Raw genomic sequence first — 18,281 nt, 5'->3', positions numbered from 1 at the left:
TTTCATAATGAGCGATTTACTTAAAGTCACGCACAATAGCAAATGCTTCTCCCCTCTAAAATGTTGCCATGTTCCGCCAAACGATTTCAACACCATTTCGCCAAAGATCAAAAGTGAAGGAGAAAAATAAAGGGCTGTAAAAACTAGTGAGATATAGTTAGATATTATAAAGAGAAAAGCGTAATTTAACACAAATCATCCAAAAAATCTTCCTTCCAATTTCTCTTTCCTTTTCCCAACAATATTTTATTGTATCCCTACACTTCTATATCCACTCGACTTCTAGTTAATATTATACCTAATCTAAACAAAGTTAAGCTTACATAATTATAGCTATAGACTGTCTATAATATAGAAATATATAAAACTCTCTCTCTTTCTTTCTTATTTATCTCCCTGTATACAACCCACGTAATTCTTTAAGACTAAGATAATCTAATTATATTTTGTCTAAAGAATAGTTTGTTCACAAAGATAAGTTTATATCTTATCTATTTCAAGACCAATTCTGCTTGAGATATCAACTAAAGCAATTGAAATTAGCTCAGTTATTTGATATATGAATGATACGAGTATAAGATGATATAACATAAGGTGTGTAGATTCTAAGTGGCAAACATCATGTTCCATATGAATGACAAGTACACTCTAGTGCGAGGTTAGCAAGTGTGACTATTTAAATGGTCTTAAATCGCAAGCTTAAAATTTAGATAAAATTTTAAGAAATCATTTTTAAGATACAGCATTTTTATGATTTTATCTTAAAACAAATTAGAGATAGGTTTTTTTAAATTATTTCTTCGTCCTTTGGCAATTTCCAAATATTTTCCCAGTCAAATTCTGACAATTATTTATCACTTTCAAGCTTATTTAAATTCTTTCTTAAAAATATGACTTGAGGTGAATGCGTTTTAAAGAACTTATGTGCGATGTCTTTCTTTTCATTCTTTGCTTTCTATTATATGATTACATACTGTTTTGCTAAGCAATTGTGTGAGTCTATAAGTGTGTGTGTGTGTGTGTGCGTGGTGCGTGTGTGTGCTTTTCAATTTTGTTGAGCAACCCTAAAAGCATGCAATTATATTTTTTCAGATTTCAATAAATGCCAACTCAAAGAGCTGGGGCACAGCAGCATTTGGTAGTTCAACTTAAAGGAGCAAAGGCAGGGGGAGCGGAGAGGTAGGGGAAGGGGGCAAAACGAATATGGACGCCCCGCGGCGTTGTTTATGATTTCTGCGCACAATTTTCAATAAGCAGTTGAAAGCGCAAAAGCAAAAGAAGCAAAAGATAAAAAAAAACGCACTTCAGATGATGAGCTTAAAAGGTGAGGGGGGGGAAGAGAGGGTAGAAGGGGATCACTGTTGGTAGTAAAAGTATGTATAGATATGACAAAAGGGGGAGTATAGAGCATAGAGAGTACGTTTATTTGATTTGGCTGAAGTTGCAACAATTTTTTAAAGCATACTTTTCGGCTGTTGATTTTATTATACGCAGACGGCAAATGCTGCAGGCCAGGAGAATGTTGTGGGTGGTGAGACTGAAGGGACTGGAGGGGGGAAGGGAATCACATTTAAAGCGAGCTGAAAGCACATTATTTACTGATTCAATAATGTGGTCAATGTGACCGTACAGTGTGCGGAGAAAGGAGGCGGGGGCGTGGCAGCTGACCGTCACGGAAATGCAATTTGCGAAGGACAAAAACGAGCATAAGAATGTCTTAACAAGCTGCTCGAGCAAAAGCAGATAAATGCACAAAGGATAAAGCCCAAGTGGCTGAAAAGAGAGAGACAGAGAGAGAGAAAGAGAAGAGTAAAGAAAGAGCAAGGGAGAATGGCAGGGAGTGTGTAAGAAACAGTGTGTGAGAGAGAGTGAATGCTTGCTTGCCTGCATTTTATGGACGCCTTGACAAATTTTGCCAATGTGGCTAACAATAAAAAGGCGTAACGGCATTTAAAGTCAGACACATGCACATAAATACATCAATATAAACATATATGTACATATAGATTTGTATTTATACCAACATATCTATGCGTACATTTTAGCATCTGTATAGTGACATTATATACTGTGCAGTTTTGTATTTTTATTTGTTGGTATATTTAATGCAATATAGTTAATACAGTCAATAAAATTTAAAAATAAATTTTAATTTAATTCAATAAATTTTAAAATTTTAATATAAGCAAAAAAAAAACCGAGTTGGTTTCAGAAACGCGGGAAATGGCTTTTGGATTGCTTGAAGTTTTTTCAACATGCCTGATAAATAGTTATTTTTAACCATTTTCTATTACGCATACTATTAAATTCCTGAAGAGACGCAAGCAAATGGTTGGCTATATTTTATGAAAAATAAAGAGGCTGTAAAGCTAAAATTATACAGGTTTGTTCCCCAAATTTTTAGAGATTTTGAATAGAAATGTTTTTTTTTAAATAAAACCGATCGAAATGTTGGTGTTCCTTAAATGTCAGAGATGTAATTTTTCGAACAATTTTTTTTTGTAGCTTAAATCAATTTAAAAGATATTTTATTTCAATTTAAAAAATATTTAGTTTTGTCAAATCTCTCAAATTTGAAAGCAATGGTTTCTTTTTTTTGGGAACACACCTGATATACATGTATTAGTATTCCTAATTTAGGAAGTTTCTAAAGAATGGTGTTTTTGCCCAGCTGAGTCACTATAGGCAACTTTGACTGTTTATTTATGTGCGTACATATTGAAAGTAAATGCATTGTTAATGTAAATATTCACAGTTCAAACAATAGTTGCAATCAATTGCCTTTTACTTTGGGCTGCAATTGCTGGCACGCCCACTGCCTGACACACACATACACAGACCTCTATATACACACACACATTCAGCTGAAGTTGCATACAAATTGTATAGACTGCTTTTAAGCGTCGTCTAAAATGGAAGCTCTAGAAATGCTATTAGACGACGGGACGGCGACAAATGCATTTCCACTTTACAGTTCATTGACTTGCAGTCTGTAGACTAAACTCTCCAACTCTCCACTTTACACCTGTGCATACTCTCAACTCTGCCTCTCTCTCTCTCTCCTTCTTTCTCAGCTGCCCATTTGCATGGACATCCTTCAGTTGCTAACCAAAATTCACTTGCACTTTTCACATTTTCACAAACCATTTTTGGTCTCTGTAAACCGCAAAAGGCTGTTAACGGTTTCAATATCCGTTTCGTTGGTTTTCTGTGGGCGTGGCAAGTGTCTCGTTTCCCGTTTAATTTATGTGTTGTGCGTGTGTGACAGCAGGCACAACACTTTGACTATATGCGTGTTTTGCAATTAAATTTTAGCTCGTTTTACATTTGCGGTTAATTTTCGAATCGGATTCATAAAAATCCATAAATGTGTGTAAAATTTCAACAAAATTGATCAATTATTTTATTATTTTTAATATGCTGATTGCCAACACTTGTTTTTGTGTAGCTTTTTTGGGTTTATGGCTCACACCTGAGAATATCTTTATTTAAATTTCTATCTATTTTTCGATCTTTTTTTCTTACTCTCTTTTATATTTGGCGAAATGCTGGCGAAATTGATTTACAGCTTTGTCGCACTCTTGGCTTCTTCATTTAATTTTATATTTGCATTTAATTGCACATAAATTATTGCACAAATCACACAAAGTACACACACACCTCACACATGCACACACACACGCGCGCACAGAGAAGAGGGGGAACAAAAAGCCGCTTCCCTTGTCTCGTTGTCGCATTTGCGCCCATTTCCGGCAACTCGACAACTCTACAGTTGCACCTTTTTCTGAGGCTGAGGGGTAACAACATTTCCGGTTTCCATTTCTCGACTATTTGCCGCGAGTGCCTTTTGGCCGCAAGGCGGGAAGGGGTTGAAATGTCCGCAGCGTCACTCCTATTTTTCTTTTTTTGGCTCACAGCCCAATGAGATATGCCCCTTGACCCCACTCCGCTATTCCTGATCACTGCCAAAGTCCCCAAAAGGGACTTTTGTTGTTGCTGTTGTCCTTCACAATGCGCAACGTGTCGCAGCTGCTGTTGTTGCCATTCCGTCTGTCTGTCTAACCGTTTTGCGGTCTCTGGCCATGAATCGAGAGTGCAGCTTCTCTCCTCTACCCCTGCCCCATCACATTCTCTCTCTCTCCCTAACCCTTTGGGGGACGTTGTAATCAAGTTTTGGCCCGCAAATAGACTCGTTGCGCTCGCTCGAGCGCCAAGTCTAGTCTATAATCATCAAATCATGCTACAATATCTAGTTTAGACACATGTAGTTGCCTCTCTCCCTCTCCCTCATCCTCTCCCTCTCTCTCCTTGTGTCAATCATGAAACCGCTGCGTCACATCTGCCTGCTTGACATCAAATATTGACAGCGTAATGGCCTCCGGTTGCAATGAAGCGATCAAGTAAACTGACTCAAATGGCCATTGAAATGGCTAATACGAATCCGAGTATGTTGCAACTTGCAAGTGGTAAGTGGTAGTGTGGTAGCTTGACTGCTAAATTAAGTTAGTTTATTTGTTATAATCAGAAATGAAATGAGTAAAAAAATGTAGCATACTTTTCAGCATTGAATATTCATTTTGTTTTGTACATATTTCTGTTAAGTTTAGAGAAAAACCATTTTAAGCTCTCTAGTTAAGCTTTTAGTTAACTGAAATATATTTTAAACTTTTGGGTTTTCCCCAATCCTTGCAACAAATGTTGAAACATTTATAATTTTTGCTTACCCCAGATCTAACTTTATTTTTTTTTTCTTTACAGTTCATAATTTATAATTAATTTTTGTTCCATTTGTAATCTTTAACTTAATTTGTATACTTGGTAATTTTTTCTTTGCCGACTGCTTTTAGTCGTGTATAAATAAAAAATAAATACATAAAAAATAAGAAATAAATAAATATAAAAACTAATGTCACATTCAGCTTCACATTAACTAGACTATAGTAAAATAAAGTATTCTATAGAAGTGGCTTTGAAAATAGTATTTTTTTTTTTTTTTTTTTTTTTTAATTTTTTAGCTTAGTTTTGATAGAGTTTCAAAATTGCATACAAACTGTGGCCGGCTGTGCACAACAACAAATTCTTCTAAGACTCCCCTTCTGCTGGAAAGCTTGCAACTGAAAATGAAACTGAAACTGCCGCCTCCTGGGGGGAAGAAAGCGAACTGGTTTCAATGGGCGGCAATTTAACACCAGACAGTGCAGCCCAAGGGAGATTCACAGCCGCCTAATGAGTGTCGGCGGTTTGTGTGGTGCGACAACAACGACGAGAGAGTAGAGACAAAAGGAGAAAGAGAAAAAAACTGCATAAAATAATGAAATTATGCTAAGAAGCGTCTCCAACTGTGCTGCCCAAAACTGGACCTCTATTATCTAGCCATTGGCCGGCCATTAAAAAAGGACACGACGGAGCGAAAAAGAGACTGCGGTTATTTCATATAATAAAAATCTCATATTTTATTCAAATTGGTTATGTGAGCTGTGTGAATGGCATGAAATACATCTTCTTGCGTTTCTTTCGAGGGGTTGCTTGCTTCCCCTCTCTTTATCTTTTGAATGTTTAACACCCCCCTTTTAGCCATCATTTGCATTTCATTGACATTCATTTGGTTGCCCCCCTTAATTTTTTTTTTTTTGAGGGTTTTGTTTTACTTGCGTATCGCTTTCTTTGCATAGCAAATTGAATTTAAATCCAAAGTCAAACAATGTTGGTACACCCTGTACCCTGCACCCTGTACACTGCAGCTTGTACCTCTTCTCCCTTGGAGCTGTACCCATTAAATGCTTCATTTTCTTCTGTTGTCTTCTCTTGGCTTCCCATTGTTGTTGCTCTGAATGATATCTCATTTGCCTTTCGTTGTCCATTTGACTGACCTCCTTCTTCTTCTACTTTACCAACATCTCCCCATTTTCTATCTCAATTCTTCCCTCTATTAAAGCTGCTGCATTGTCTGTTAAGCGGCTTTCGTTGTGCAGTTCAAGAGTCAGTCAGTTGCTGCTCTCCTCTTTCCATAGGCATTCCCTTCTCCCCTCTCCCCTCTCCTCTTCTTTACCCTCACTCTTCTCAGTCTTTTGCAAATCTGCCTTAAGCTGATTTCCCTTGATTTCCGTTGTTTGTTCCATTCAGGCTTTTGCTATTCAATTTCGTCTTTTCATCATTGGCTCGTCAGTTGCACACACAAATACACAAATACACACACACACCCACATACCCACACACTTACACACACACCCACAACACACAATCTGCTGCTATATTTTAGGTGCATTAAACTCATTTGCCAAGCGGCTTTCAATTATAATTTTTGTTAATAATTCATTAGCACAATGTGTCGCCATTGCAAGTTGTTGTTGTTGTTGTTATTGTCGCTGTTGTTTTCGTTGTTACTGTATAACGAGTTAAGCCAAAATGCATTCAGACAGCTTCCATCCCTTCACTTTGGGCATCGTTGCGCATACGCCATGTGTGACCAGACTTTAAGTGAAATTGATTGAAATTCTGTCGAAAATTTAATGTCATTTATAGCTGATTTTATAGACTCTATAATATAGAGACTCTTTTACGTACAGATTAATTGTTAAGATAGCGCAAAGATATTGGATTTATTTTATGATAGAATCAACTATATGCTTTTAATTTAAAGCTGTTTGTGTCAAATATTATTTTACATATGGCTATAATAATAATAAAAAAAACAACCATGCAGTTATTAAGTGAACTACATGAATTTCAAATTTAAAGATGATATATTATAAAGAAATCTGTGGTAATCTTGTAAAATGTAATGTATATACATTACATTAGTTAAAGCTCATTTCATTAAGTGGCCTGTTGTATTTTTTTATAATGGATAATATCCAATAAAATATTATAATTAGAATGAACAAAATAAAACATTGGAGTATTTTTAATATTTAATGTATAAGGATGTTTTTCATTTATAGCTATTTTTTTGTGGAGTTTTTCAAGGAAATTAATTACAGAAGAAATTTGTTTTTAGAAATGTGGAGAGTTATTGATGATAGTGATTTATCTTATCATGTCATGCAAATTCTTTTATTTTCATAATTTGCCCTTTTAGTCAGTTAGTTCAGTGAGTAAAATATTGGGCAAACTTTAAAACATTTTTTTTTTGATTGACATTATCTGGCAACGCTCCAGCTTTGCTTATGCCATGTTAACTATGCAACTTATGACTTCTGTTCAATTGAGCTCCCTACTTACAGTCTTTGCCCTGGTGTCATGCTTGCAACCCTTTTGGGCCTGGTTAGCTGACTGGCTGGCTTTGCTTGTCATCTGTACTTACCCCCAATATCTGAATGTCTCTCATATACACACACACACACACACAGACACATATACACATATACACATACAACTGGCACCCACACTGCAGCTGTCTGCAACGTTATCGCTCATCAGCTGTGGCTGCTGTGGCGGCTACTGTTCCAATGCCAATGCCAATGCCTGTTGTTGATGGCATACCCCTACCAATATCGTTCCCCCTTGCTGCTTGCCCCTTATTCTAATGCTTAACCCATGCTGGTGATAAATAAAAACTGTCTGCGCCTATGTGGCTACAGATACTGTTTCTTTCTTTCCCTTTTTTCGCAGTTGGTTTTTCTTATTGGCCTGACTTTTTGCCATGTTGTAAGCTGACTACCCCTTCGACTGTTACCTACCGCCCCCCCCACACACACGCACACACACACTTTGACAGTAAAACACATGCAAAACGACAAAGCTAAAAAATGCCATCGAAAAAATTCAATTTGATTGCTTTGTCCGCTTGTCTATTGGCCATTTAAGCTCAAGTTGAGCTCAGTTGGAAGGCATAGACATGTTGTAGTAGGGAAGAGGGCGTGGTCACGCTGTTGCTGCAGCTTAACAAGTTCATTTTGGTTTGGCGCCTGCGGCTATGCAATGAATCGTTTAATGTCCTGCCGCATAAATCAAATGCAGTCAAAGAGATCTCAGTCAAATAATAATAAGAAAAATAATAAAAAACATGAATGGCAAATAAATGCAGTCACAAATAGTTGAATATTGCGCATACGTCATGTGGTGCAGCGAGGACAATCAATATTTAATGAAAGAAAAAATCGTTGCATACTTTAAAGCGTTCCCCTAACGATCCTGGTTTCATTTATTAAAATCTGTCAATAATTATTAATTAATGCCATATCAAAAGCATAAATAAAAATATTGGTCTAACACGTATTTTATTCAGGTGTGTTCCATAAATCTCCAGCGATTTTAATAAGGCAACGAAATTTCGTTGTTCCTTAAATGTCAAAAATTTAATTTTTCGAAGTGACAAAAATCGTTTGCCATAAATTTAGTTCGAATATCAATAAAACTTTAATTTGTTGGAATATAAATATAAAAGCATTAAAATTATTTAAATAAACAACTTTTAATTTATTGATACTTTTGGGTTGTAATATGTTTGTAGCACATGCTACCCCATCTAAAATTCATTGCATTCTTTAACATAAAGTTAGCAAAAAGTTTCTCACCATTGAAACTTCAAAAATGCTGCAAGTTTTCGAGCTTAACAAAATAAAAAAAAATGGGTAACCAAATTGGAATGTTTAATATTGTTGCATACTTTGAATTGCAAGCAAATAAAATTACCCTTAACTTGGCTAATGATGTTGCCAAACCTCAAAGAGGTGTGTCTAAAAGGATACACACACACACACACACACACACACACACACACACACACACACACACACTCACACCAAAACACATGTATAAATTTCTATACACATTGCACACATTGGAAACCTTCATCATTCGCCATTTGCTGCTAATTACATTCTGTGGTCGGCATAACAAATCCCTGACACCAAATGCTGCTGTCTCAAAAACAACAACAACAAAAATAAAAACAAAAAAATCACAGCATAAAGTGACAACAACAACAATCTGCACGCACATGTGACCAGTTTCAGCTTTCATTTGCAGCATTTTTATGATTGATGGCGTAGACAGTGAAAGCTGAGAGCAGAATAAAAGAAATTTAAGAATGTGTGAGAAGAAAAGTAAACGACTGGCAGATACCCAGACTACTTGTTGACAGATTTGATTAAGTAAAAAATTTATTAAATTTAATTTTAAATAAAACAAATTTAAATTGTATTAGTTTCTTGTGTAAATCGTACCAATAATTAATACTATAAATACTTTTAAAATTAAAGAAAAAAAATTGTTTTTATCTGCCGATTTTTGTGTATACAAAAATGTCGATTTGCTTTCAGCAGATGTAGAATAAAAACTATGCTAGATATCTGTTAGGTTTAACCGTTATTTTGTTGGTTAGACTGTCCACTTGAAAATGACATATTAGTTTACTTGCTTACAAGCCAGTAACATAGTTTTTATGAGTTAACCAAGTTGATCTTTTGCGGGGAATTATGATACAATTACTTTTATATAATACTTTGATTTACAAATCTTTTATAGTTTTTCTGAAATAAGCAATTCTTTTTCAAAAAAAAATCGACATTATAAACTTGGTATATTTATGCAAATATCTCAGAAAAATTAAAACTCTGGCATTTCTGAAATATCGACATTTCATCTACTTGCCATGTATTTGAATTTATTTATTTTAAAAAAATTTACAAAATCTTAAGAGCTGTCTTTGTCTTGCGACACTAAGCTACCCATTTTCTATGGGGTATTTAATGACTACACGGTATATAAAAGAAGTCGACAGATGGATAGGCAAAAACAAGTAATTAAAATACCAGGCAGGCAAATGAACCAAAAGCGACTAAATGCTGTTGTTATTGTTGTTCTCGTTGTCGTTGTTATTGTTGTTGTTGCATGCCACATGTGTTGCCACAAATGGTCAGCGCTCGCAGCCGCATTCGTAGCTCAAACATATTGATTGATTTTTAATTACAAACATTTACCAGTGCCGTTTACACAGAGGGTCACATTCAATGGACTCTGGCTAAGAGGAGGCGGTAAAAAGGGGAGCAAATGAGAGAAGAGAAGCAAAGGGAAAAGGGAGGGGGAGGGAGAGGGGGAGTGGGTGGTTAGAGGTGGCGGCCACTTGAAACGGCTGCTTCAATTTCAATTTCAATTATGCAAATACTTTTTTATTAAGCGCATAAACAAATGCGTAGCAACTGCTGCACAAATGTGGTGCAGTGGTGCGGTGGTGCGGTGGTGCGGTGGTGCAGCGGACTGGCAAGGCGTGTAATTGCCGCTTGCGACGTCGACGCATGCAATTAGCGTTTCAATGGCCAAATAGCAAGAGCAAAAGGGACAGACTTAGAGGGGGAACTAAACAGATGTGGCATAAAAAGTGCACAAGCCGGCAGAAAAGTGAAAAGTTTTTGCCTATGCTTCTTACCTAATACTCCCTAGCCTTCCCTTTTTCTCTCTCTCTCTCTCTCCCTTCCTTCCCCTCTATCTTTCTCTCTCTCTCTTCCTCGCTGCGTTCAATCAATGCGCCATTGTTGCGACGCGTTCGACAATTGAAAATTGCCGAGCTGAAAAAACGCTTTTCACTTGATTTCTTCTCTTTTTATGAGAGAGGAGAGAGAGAGAGAGAGAGAGAGAGCAACAGAAGTAGGGAAAGTAAAAAGGACTCGAGTGCAGCTGCGTCGCGTGCCATGTTCAATAAACTTCAATTGATTTCAATTCTGTTTGAATTTAAAGTTCTTTCTTCCATATTCACAATGCGTTGCAAAACTTGATGCAAAAAACTGCGGGCAAAGTTCGTAATTGAAATTTCCGTTGCATACTTTCAGGCTACATTGGAAATTTACATACAGAAATTTGCAAAAACAGCGCTTATAGTTGGATACGCGTATTCGAGCTATTCTGGCTAAGTTTATAGCAATTTTTGACGAAAAATTTGACAGGGAATGAACTTGACTAAATTGAAAGAATGCAAGTTTTTCTTGTGTATGTTAAACCATCCTTGAAGTTATTTTTCAAGCTCTACGTAAAAGTTGTGCCGCAGTTTTTGTAAGGTTTAATTTTAAAATAGCCAAATTTTATTCAATTACTTGTTCAAAATATTGAAAGCTTTATTTTGTATACTATTTTTTGACTACAATTAAAAATTTCATTTAATTTTACTTATTTTATTTCCTGCCCAAATTCAAATTGAGAAATTTCAATTAAATTTACACTTCACTTAAATACTTTTCTGAGGACTTTGACCATTCTTATTATATGGAAATACTTTTATATTAAGCAATTATTTTAGAAAAAAAAGTTCCAAAAACCCATAAGCCCATATTTTTTTGGTTTTCGGCTGGTTTAAATTTCGCTGATAAATTATACTCATGTATATATAAAATGGTATGTACGTGGTTTAATGAATAATTTTTTTCAATTTGTGTTGCATATGCCACGCCCTTCAACGACTAATTTTGTCATTGATGTTGTTGCTGTTGTTGTTGCTGTTGTTGTAGCTAAAGTGAATGCCTTGCGAGAACAAATGACAAGCAATTTAGTTGGCATTCGAGCGATTCGATGAAGCATTCACTGATTCATTCTACTCGTATTTGCCTTCGCCTGCCTGCCTGCCTGCCTGACAGACTATCTATCTATCCGTCTGTCTTTTTGTCCTTTTGTCTCTTCGTCTGCCTGTCTGTTGTACACGTGATAATTGTTGGGGCAGCACTTGGACTTGTCTCATCTTCCACATACTAGCATTTTGGGGGTTGGCAAACTTATTGAATCTGTACTGTAATTTGTTGGGCGCTCGCAATTTCAATTGTCTATGCAAAAGCGCCTTGAATCACAAAATGACCAGTGCCCAGCCACGCCTCATTCTCTACCAGCGCCCTTTTCGTTTTGCAGACGTAAATGTAAATCCCATTGAATGGCTTTTGTCTCTGCTGGTCTGTCGGTCGCCTTTTGTCCCAGTTGTCTGTCTGTCTGTCTGTCTGTCCGGCTGCTCAGATAAATTTCAATGAATTTTTTGCCAGCACAGCAACTCCTGCTGAATCCTCGTCCTGACGGTGTCCTGCTAGATTCACATCCTGGCAACATTTCTTTGTTTATCTTTATACATTTACAATTAAAAGGGCTTCGCATTGTTGTCGCTGTCGTAATATTAATGAATCTCTACCCAACTCTCTTTATACTTCGTCTGGATTTGTGCTGGACACGCATGTAAATCCGTGCCCCCTAAAACCTCAGCTATTGCCACACGTTAATTGATTGCAATTTGTATATGTAAATTGCGCCTGTGTGCATGCAATGCTTTTTTTCTCTCACTCAATTTCATACGAGCATGCAAATTGTTTGCAAATTTTGTGTGTTTGCTGATTATTCACCCCTTTTTTTTATATTTGTTTATCATATTTATGCCATACGTCGGCAATTGTCTCATTAAACGATATCAATAAATTTATAATAATTATCGGTCAGTTTCACTCACCCCTTCCTCCTTTCCTTGCAGCAAATGTACGGCGCCGGAACGTTGAATGCCGGGCAGAAACCACATGGGATGCGTTAACAGCAATCGCTCCATAAGGCCCAAATCGCAGGGCGGTGAATTGTCGCTGGAATCGCGGGAACTCTCCTCATCACTCGATGTTTCGCCCTCGGCCAAAATGCCGCCCTCCGAACTGGAGACGAGAGATGTGCGTGACTGCAATGATTAGAAATAAAGAAAAATGTCAATTATAAGTATGAAACATGTATTTACAATTTAGGCACATTAAAGTAGGCAATTGTGTTTTTCAAAATATTCTGTAAATGCAAATACATTAAAAATGTGGTTTTTAATTTATTTGGCAACTGCTTAACTGCTCTGCTTTGCATAAAAGTTGGTGGAAATAACTTGTCTTGACTTTTAAGCAGAGCTACCATAGAAAACCAGGGCTTAAATGGGCTGTAAACAAATGCGCTGTATTTGTAGGCAATTGTGTTTTTCAAAATAATCTGTAAATGCAAATACATTAAAAATGTGGTTTTTAATTTATTTAGCAACTGCTTAACTGCTCTGCTTTGCATAAAAGTTGGTGGAAATAACTTGTCTTGACGTTTAAGCATAGCTACCATAGAAAACCAGGGCTAAAATGGGCTGTAAGTGAATGCGCTGTATTTGTAGATAAACTAAAGTTGCACAAAATATACTATAGTAACCGGAATGTATTAATACACTTTCGAAATTAACAAGAAGAGGCAGTAAAAATGATTTGATATGTTTATCTTGTCTTTTATACAAAATCAGGGCTGCAATTGGCGCTCACTCATGCAGCGCTTTGAGCTAATTACTTCAAAATAACAGAAAAAATGCGCAAGCTGTTTTATAAGTGAAATTTTATAATTACATCTGCTTAGCTTCAGTTGTTGTCGGTGCTGTCATATAAAACCAGGGCTAACAATGGAAAATAAGTGATTGAATTTGATGTCAGGTAGCTCAAAGTATTGTTATTCAGTCATTTGGTTGCAATTTTTAGGGATACACTCTTTGGGAAGCATAACTCTGCAGCCAGGGCTACCAAATGAGCTGCTGCATTCACGTTTGCCGAGACAAGAGCACACTCGACCGCCTTTTGCTGCATTTTCAAGCACACCTCAAGTTGGCAGCCATAGAGAAGCAGACAGGGCCAACATTTTGCTTGACATGCTCCCTGCTTGACACATTGCTTTAGGACATATTCGACCCTTACCCACTCCACACACTCTTACACACACACACATACGCATTGTCAAATCTTGAGTGCAATCTTATGTCATGCCATCAACGAAAAAAAATGTGTTGGCTCAACTTTAAAAGAGCCCCGCGGGCAGCCCAACATTCGGCAGCATTCTTACACATTTCTCTGCAGTTAAATAAAGCGAAAAATAAAGAGATAGACAGAGAAAGAGAGAGAGAGAGGGATAAAAAGGGAGAGGAAGAAGGAAAAAAATATAAATACACAGAGAAAATCAAAATTCTGTAGCAGCCGCGTAGGCGTTTTTAGTTGAAAATTGCCGTGGGCTGCCTTTTGAAGTTGTTTTTCTCTGTGTTTTTCTCTCTCTCTCTCTCTCTCCCCCTCTTTCGACTATTTGTCCCGTAGCATTCTTTGAAAAGTGCAGCCAGGGGTTTAGGCAGGGGGTAGTAAGTGGGGTTGGTTGCTATATACATGAATGTACATGTACATGTATTATATGCACCCACCATTTGGTGTGTTGAGCATATAATGATGTTTGCCAAATTGTAAGCGATGCTTCCAAATTGATGCCAAGGCAACAGCGACAAACTTCATACAAATGCAAATATATCTCTTGATGTTTAAATATCAACAAATATATATATATATAATGTGGGCATAGCATAGAAAACAGCAGCTGTCTTTGATAGAATTTTATATACCCTAGCAATGTTACTAGAGAAACTAAACAGAGACACATTTTTTAGCATACTTCTTGGCGTTAAATAGAATATAATCATTTAATAAATAAATCACAACATACTCATTATTTTAACCAAATTTTTTTTAAGCCTCAATCTTGTTTACATTGTCCTTTTCAATATTAAGAATTTAAGTCAATAGTTCTAAAAAAAGTACTTTTATTAACTTTATAATTTTTATTTTTCCCTGACTTTTCCTTATTTAAATTTGAGAAAATATTTGAAGTAAAATTTAAATGTACAAGTTTTCTTAAATCTAGTTAAAATCTATTCATTTAATGTCTGTTTTTCATGTTTTATATTGAACTTAGATAAATCCGATCTAAAAATAATGAAATATTCCATAAATATTTAAAAGACAGCTTGAATAGGGTATAAGGTTAAAATAGATTTGCAACGGCAGCAACGCCAAAAGTTGCCACTTCAGTGGCAAGCAAGTCAAGTGGCCTTCGTGGCTGCCACAAGCTGTGCGTGCCACGCCCACTTTGACCCTGTGAAACATGCACTCAGTCCACATTAACGCTCGTTACCGCTAACAACGTCATGGATAGGGTTGTTCTTTTTTCTCATCATTTTTTTCTTCCTTCTATACATTTTTTTTTGGGTTTATTAAAGTCGAAAAAGGTCGAGCACTAATTGAGTTATTTCTGGCCGACTGTCAAATTAGGTTGTGCCCTTACACACACAGGAGCACACCTTCTGGGTAAAGAAAAAGTGTATAAATTTGATTTACGCGCGAGTTTTAATTTTTGATATCATTTATTAAACGGGTTTTGTCAGCCAGCCTTCATTCTTCACAGTGTTGCCATGTTGCACCTTTTTGTGGCATTAATCATACGCCGCGTTGACAAAAAATAAGTCAGGAAATGATACGGGAGCAAAAATCTCAAGACAACGAAAGGCAATGATATGGAAATGAAAATGGTAAAAAAACGAAAAGGAAATGGTGCTAAGTGTTGCCAGTTTATTTGCCAAGCATTTAAATGCAAGACAAAACAGACACGGAAAAAGATATGGAAAGAGGGAGAAAGAGAAAGGTTCAGTGAGTTGGGAAAAAAAAAAGGAAAATTGTGCAAATCCCTTGAAGAAATGTTTGAAATTTTTCAAAAGCGTACACAGCGGGCAGCCTTGGCAACCCTGGCAGCAGGACGTCTCTCCAGCTGCAAAATGTTTGCAAAATTATGCTTAAATCAAAAATCAGAGCAAAAAACCTTGTCACGTGGGGGGGAATAAGGAAGACGAGTTGCGGTTGTGTGGCGGCAGGACAACCCTTAACGGGATGCGGCTACTTGCAACCCGCAGCTCCAATCCGTGCTTCAACTCATGCGGCTGTTTGTTGCCTGTGTGTTGTTGTAAATGCTGCGCATATTTTATACCCTGCATTAAGTCTTAAGTATTGCTTATTGCAAGTCGAGTCCCTTTTTTTTACCCGTTTTTTCATCATACTCCTCTGCTTTTTGCTCCATTTTCAGTCATTTCTTTGGCTCTGCTTGTTGGTAAGCAATACCAAAACTATTTTTGGCTCGCAACGCCAGGCAGTCAGCCATAATGCTTTGCTTATTAAGTTAGCTCAAGGTTCTCATTTGTTTACAGTTTCATTTTTCGTATTATTTTTTCGGGAAGCTGCTAACAGCAACCCTCAACATAAGTAAAATTGCAAAGCTTTCTAAGTAGCTCGAGTGCAATTTTTTGTTTCCTGTTCGAGGGTTGCTGCCTGCTCGCTCATGTGTGTGTGTGTGTGTGTGTGTGTGTGTGTGTGTGTGTGAAGAGAGAAGGAACTAGTAGGAAAGGCCACACCCGAGAGAACCCGACTGTGAGAGACCTTGTACTTATCCAATAAAAACACATACACACGCAAGAAAACAAAATTATAAAACAAATTTGATTTGCATAGGTTGTACAAAAGTAAATAAACCAATCTTTGTGACTTTAGCGCTTCTAGTCTCTTATATCTAGGAATTTGACTCGAATTTTGATGCTGATTCAAAATAAGTATACTTTATGGGGCTTCGCTTTGCTGATCAGCTTGAAGTTTTAATAGGAAAATTCTTATCTTACGAGATAAAAATCCCAATTTTTAAATCTATTATCTAAAGAATCAAAAGATGTTAAAAATAAATAAAATATCTGAGCTTTATTATCATTTATTTCAATATATTCTTTTATTTAGTTTTTGTATTTGTATATTTTTAAAATCAGATTATCAATAAAATTGACAGACCCTTTGTACATTTAAAGTACAGGATTTCCAAAAGAGAGAGAAAATGGGGTTACTTGTCTACGCGTAATGTTAAGCAAACAGTCGCGACTTTAAATCTTGTCTGCAACTGCAACACAATGGGCAACCAAGCGGAGCGCCCAGACAAACAGCGGCAACAAGAGTCGTGCAACAGCAGCTGGAGCTTTATTCTGTTGCCATTTCAGGGTCAGGGAGTTTCAACTGCCAAGCGGAAGCAGACAGCAGACAACAGGCAGCAGAGTTGCAGACGTTGAAGCTCAGACATCGAAAGTAAGTTGACTTCCGGCCGACTTCTGCCGGCTGAAAATGAAAATCGCCATTGCTACTTGCCACTTGCCACCTGCCACCTGCCATCTGCCACTTGCCACCTGCCATCAGTTCTTGCCACTTACAAGCTAGACGAGCGCACCTTTTGTTAAATATTAGTCTGTCTGTCTTGAAATTCAATGCCAATTCCAATATAAAAATTCCCAGGCATTGACAAAATATCGTACGTCGACTCATGCCACCGCGTTGCATGCCCCCACTTGTCTCCTCGCAGTCAGCTTGCTAATAAATTGCACAACAAATTGCCGCACAGCGTACAGCAAATGCAACCGCACAAAAGTATGCAATGAAATATTTCAAATGCTACGACAAATGCTGCAGAAAAGAGACAATCGGAATTAATGAAAGAGTTCGTAGATAAATGAAATCAAAAGCTGCTTGAGCTCCATACAGTTTCCAGATTCTGTTTACGAGCCGGACAACAAATTAATTTTGATCAGTCAGCATAATTAAACTCTGACTTTTGGTGTTGGTAAAAAGCACAAAGAAAGACATTAATACTTGTTCTAAAATATTACAGAAATTCTACGGTTTTTTATTTTAAATTTTTTTTTAATTTAAGGAGCTTTTAGCTAAAAAAATATGTTAACAATAAAAAAATTACACGAGTAATTTGTCTTACAATCTAAATGTTTTCTGTATTTTTCTCAATGAGTTTACTTTTTCAAAAGGCATTATAATTAAGAATTGTAACTAAAAATTAAGCATATTTGTCTTACAAATGCTTTAAAAAGCAAAAGTTTTAATACAGCACAAAAGTAATCAGTATATTGGGTTCAGATACATATAGAATTCCTTATAAGACAACGTTTGCGATTATTTAGAAGCCAAAACTACAATCATATATTCCTAAAAATATTCTAAACTTTTGAATTACATTTGAAGATTTCACATTGTTTTTTATGCAATTTAGATAGTGACATATTTTTGGCTTTATCTTAAAGCAACCACAATGCAAATTTAAATCCCACTGTGCGACAGTGGTGCAGTCGTTGTGCTAATAGTTTGACAAAAGGTGAGCGGCGAGATAAGCTCAAAAGTGCCGCACGTGTGTAAACCGACATTGTTGTGTGTGTGTGTGTGAGTGTGTGAGTGTGTGTGTGTGTGTGCGAGTGTATAGAATCGCCAAATTGCACTCGAGACTGAATTATTGCCTGACGCAGAGCAGCGACGACACACACAACTAACAACAGCAACAAAAAACAACGACAACAACAACGACAACGAAACGTGCGAGGCAACACGGCAAGGCACATGACACGGAACAGCATCAATAGAGAGACAGAGAGATAGTTGAAAGGGGAACAACGAAAAAGAGAGAGAGAGAGTGAGCGA

At 36.8% G+C, this 18,281-nt stretch overlaps 1 protein-coding gene across 1 annotated transcript in view; it reads right to left on the bottom strand.

The window, feature by feature from the left end:
• LOC117793638 (protein sprint) overlaps positions 1–18,281 on the bottom strand; it is a 129,070-nt gene that overhangs the window by 14,727 nt on the left and 96,062 nt on the right. Inside the window, exon 6 of the mRNA XM_034634006.1 lies at positions 12,416–12,628. Within this exon, the coding sequence (XP_034489897.1) occupies positions 12,416–12,628 (213 nt within the window). The remainder of the gene's footprint in view (positions 1–12,415; positions 12,629–18,281) is intronic.

Source organism: Drosophila innubila, chromosome X (assembly GCF_004354385.1).
Source record: "Drosophila innubila isolate TH190305 chromosome X, UK_Dinn_1.0, whole genome shotgun sequence".
NCBI classification, from domain to species: Eukaryota; Metazoa; Arthropoda; class Insecta; order Diptera; family Drosophilidae; genus Drosophila; species Drosophila innubila.
This window is presented reverse-complemented; position numbering and strand designations above follow the sequence as displayed.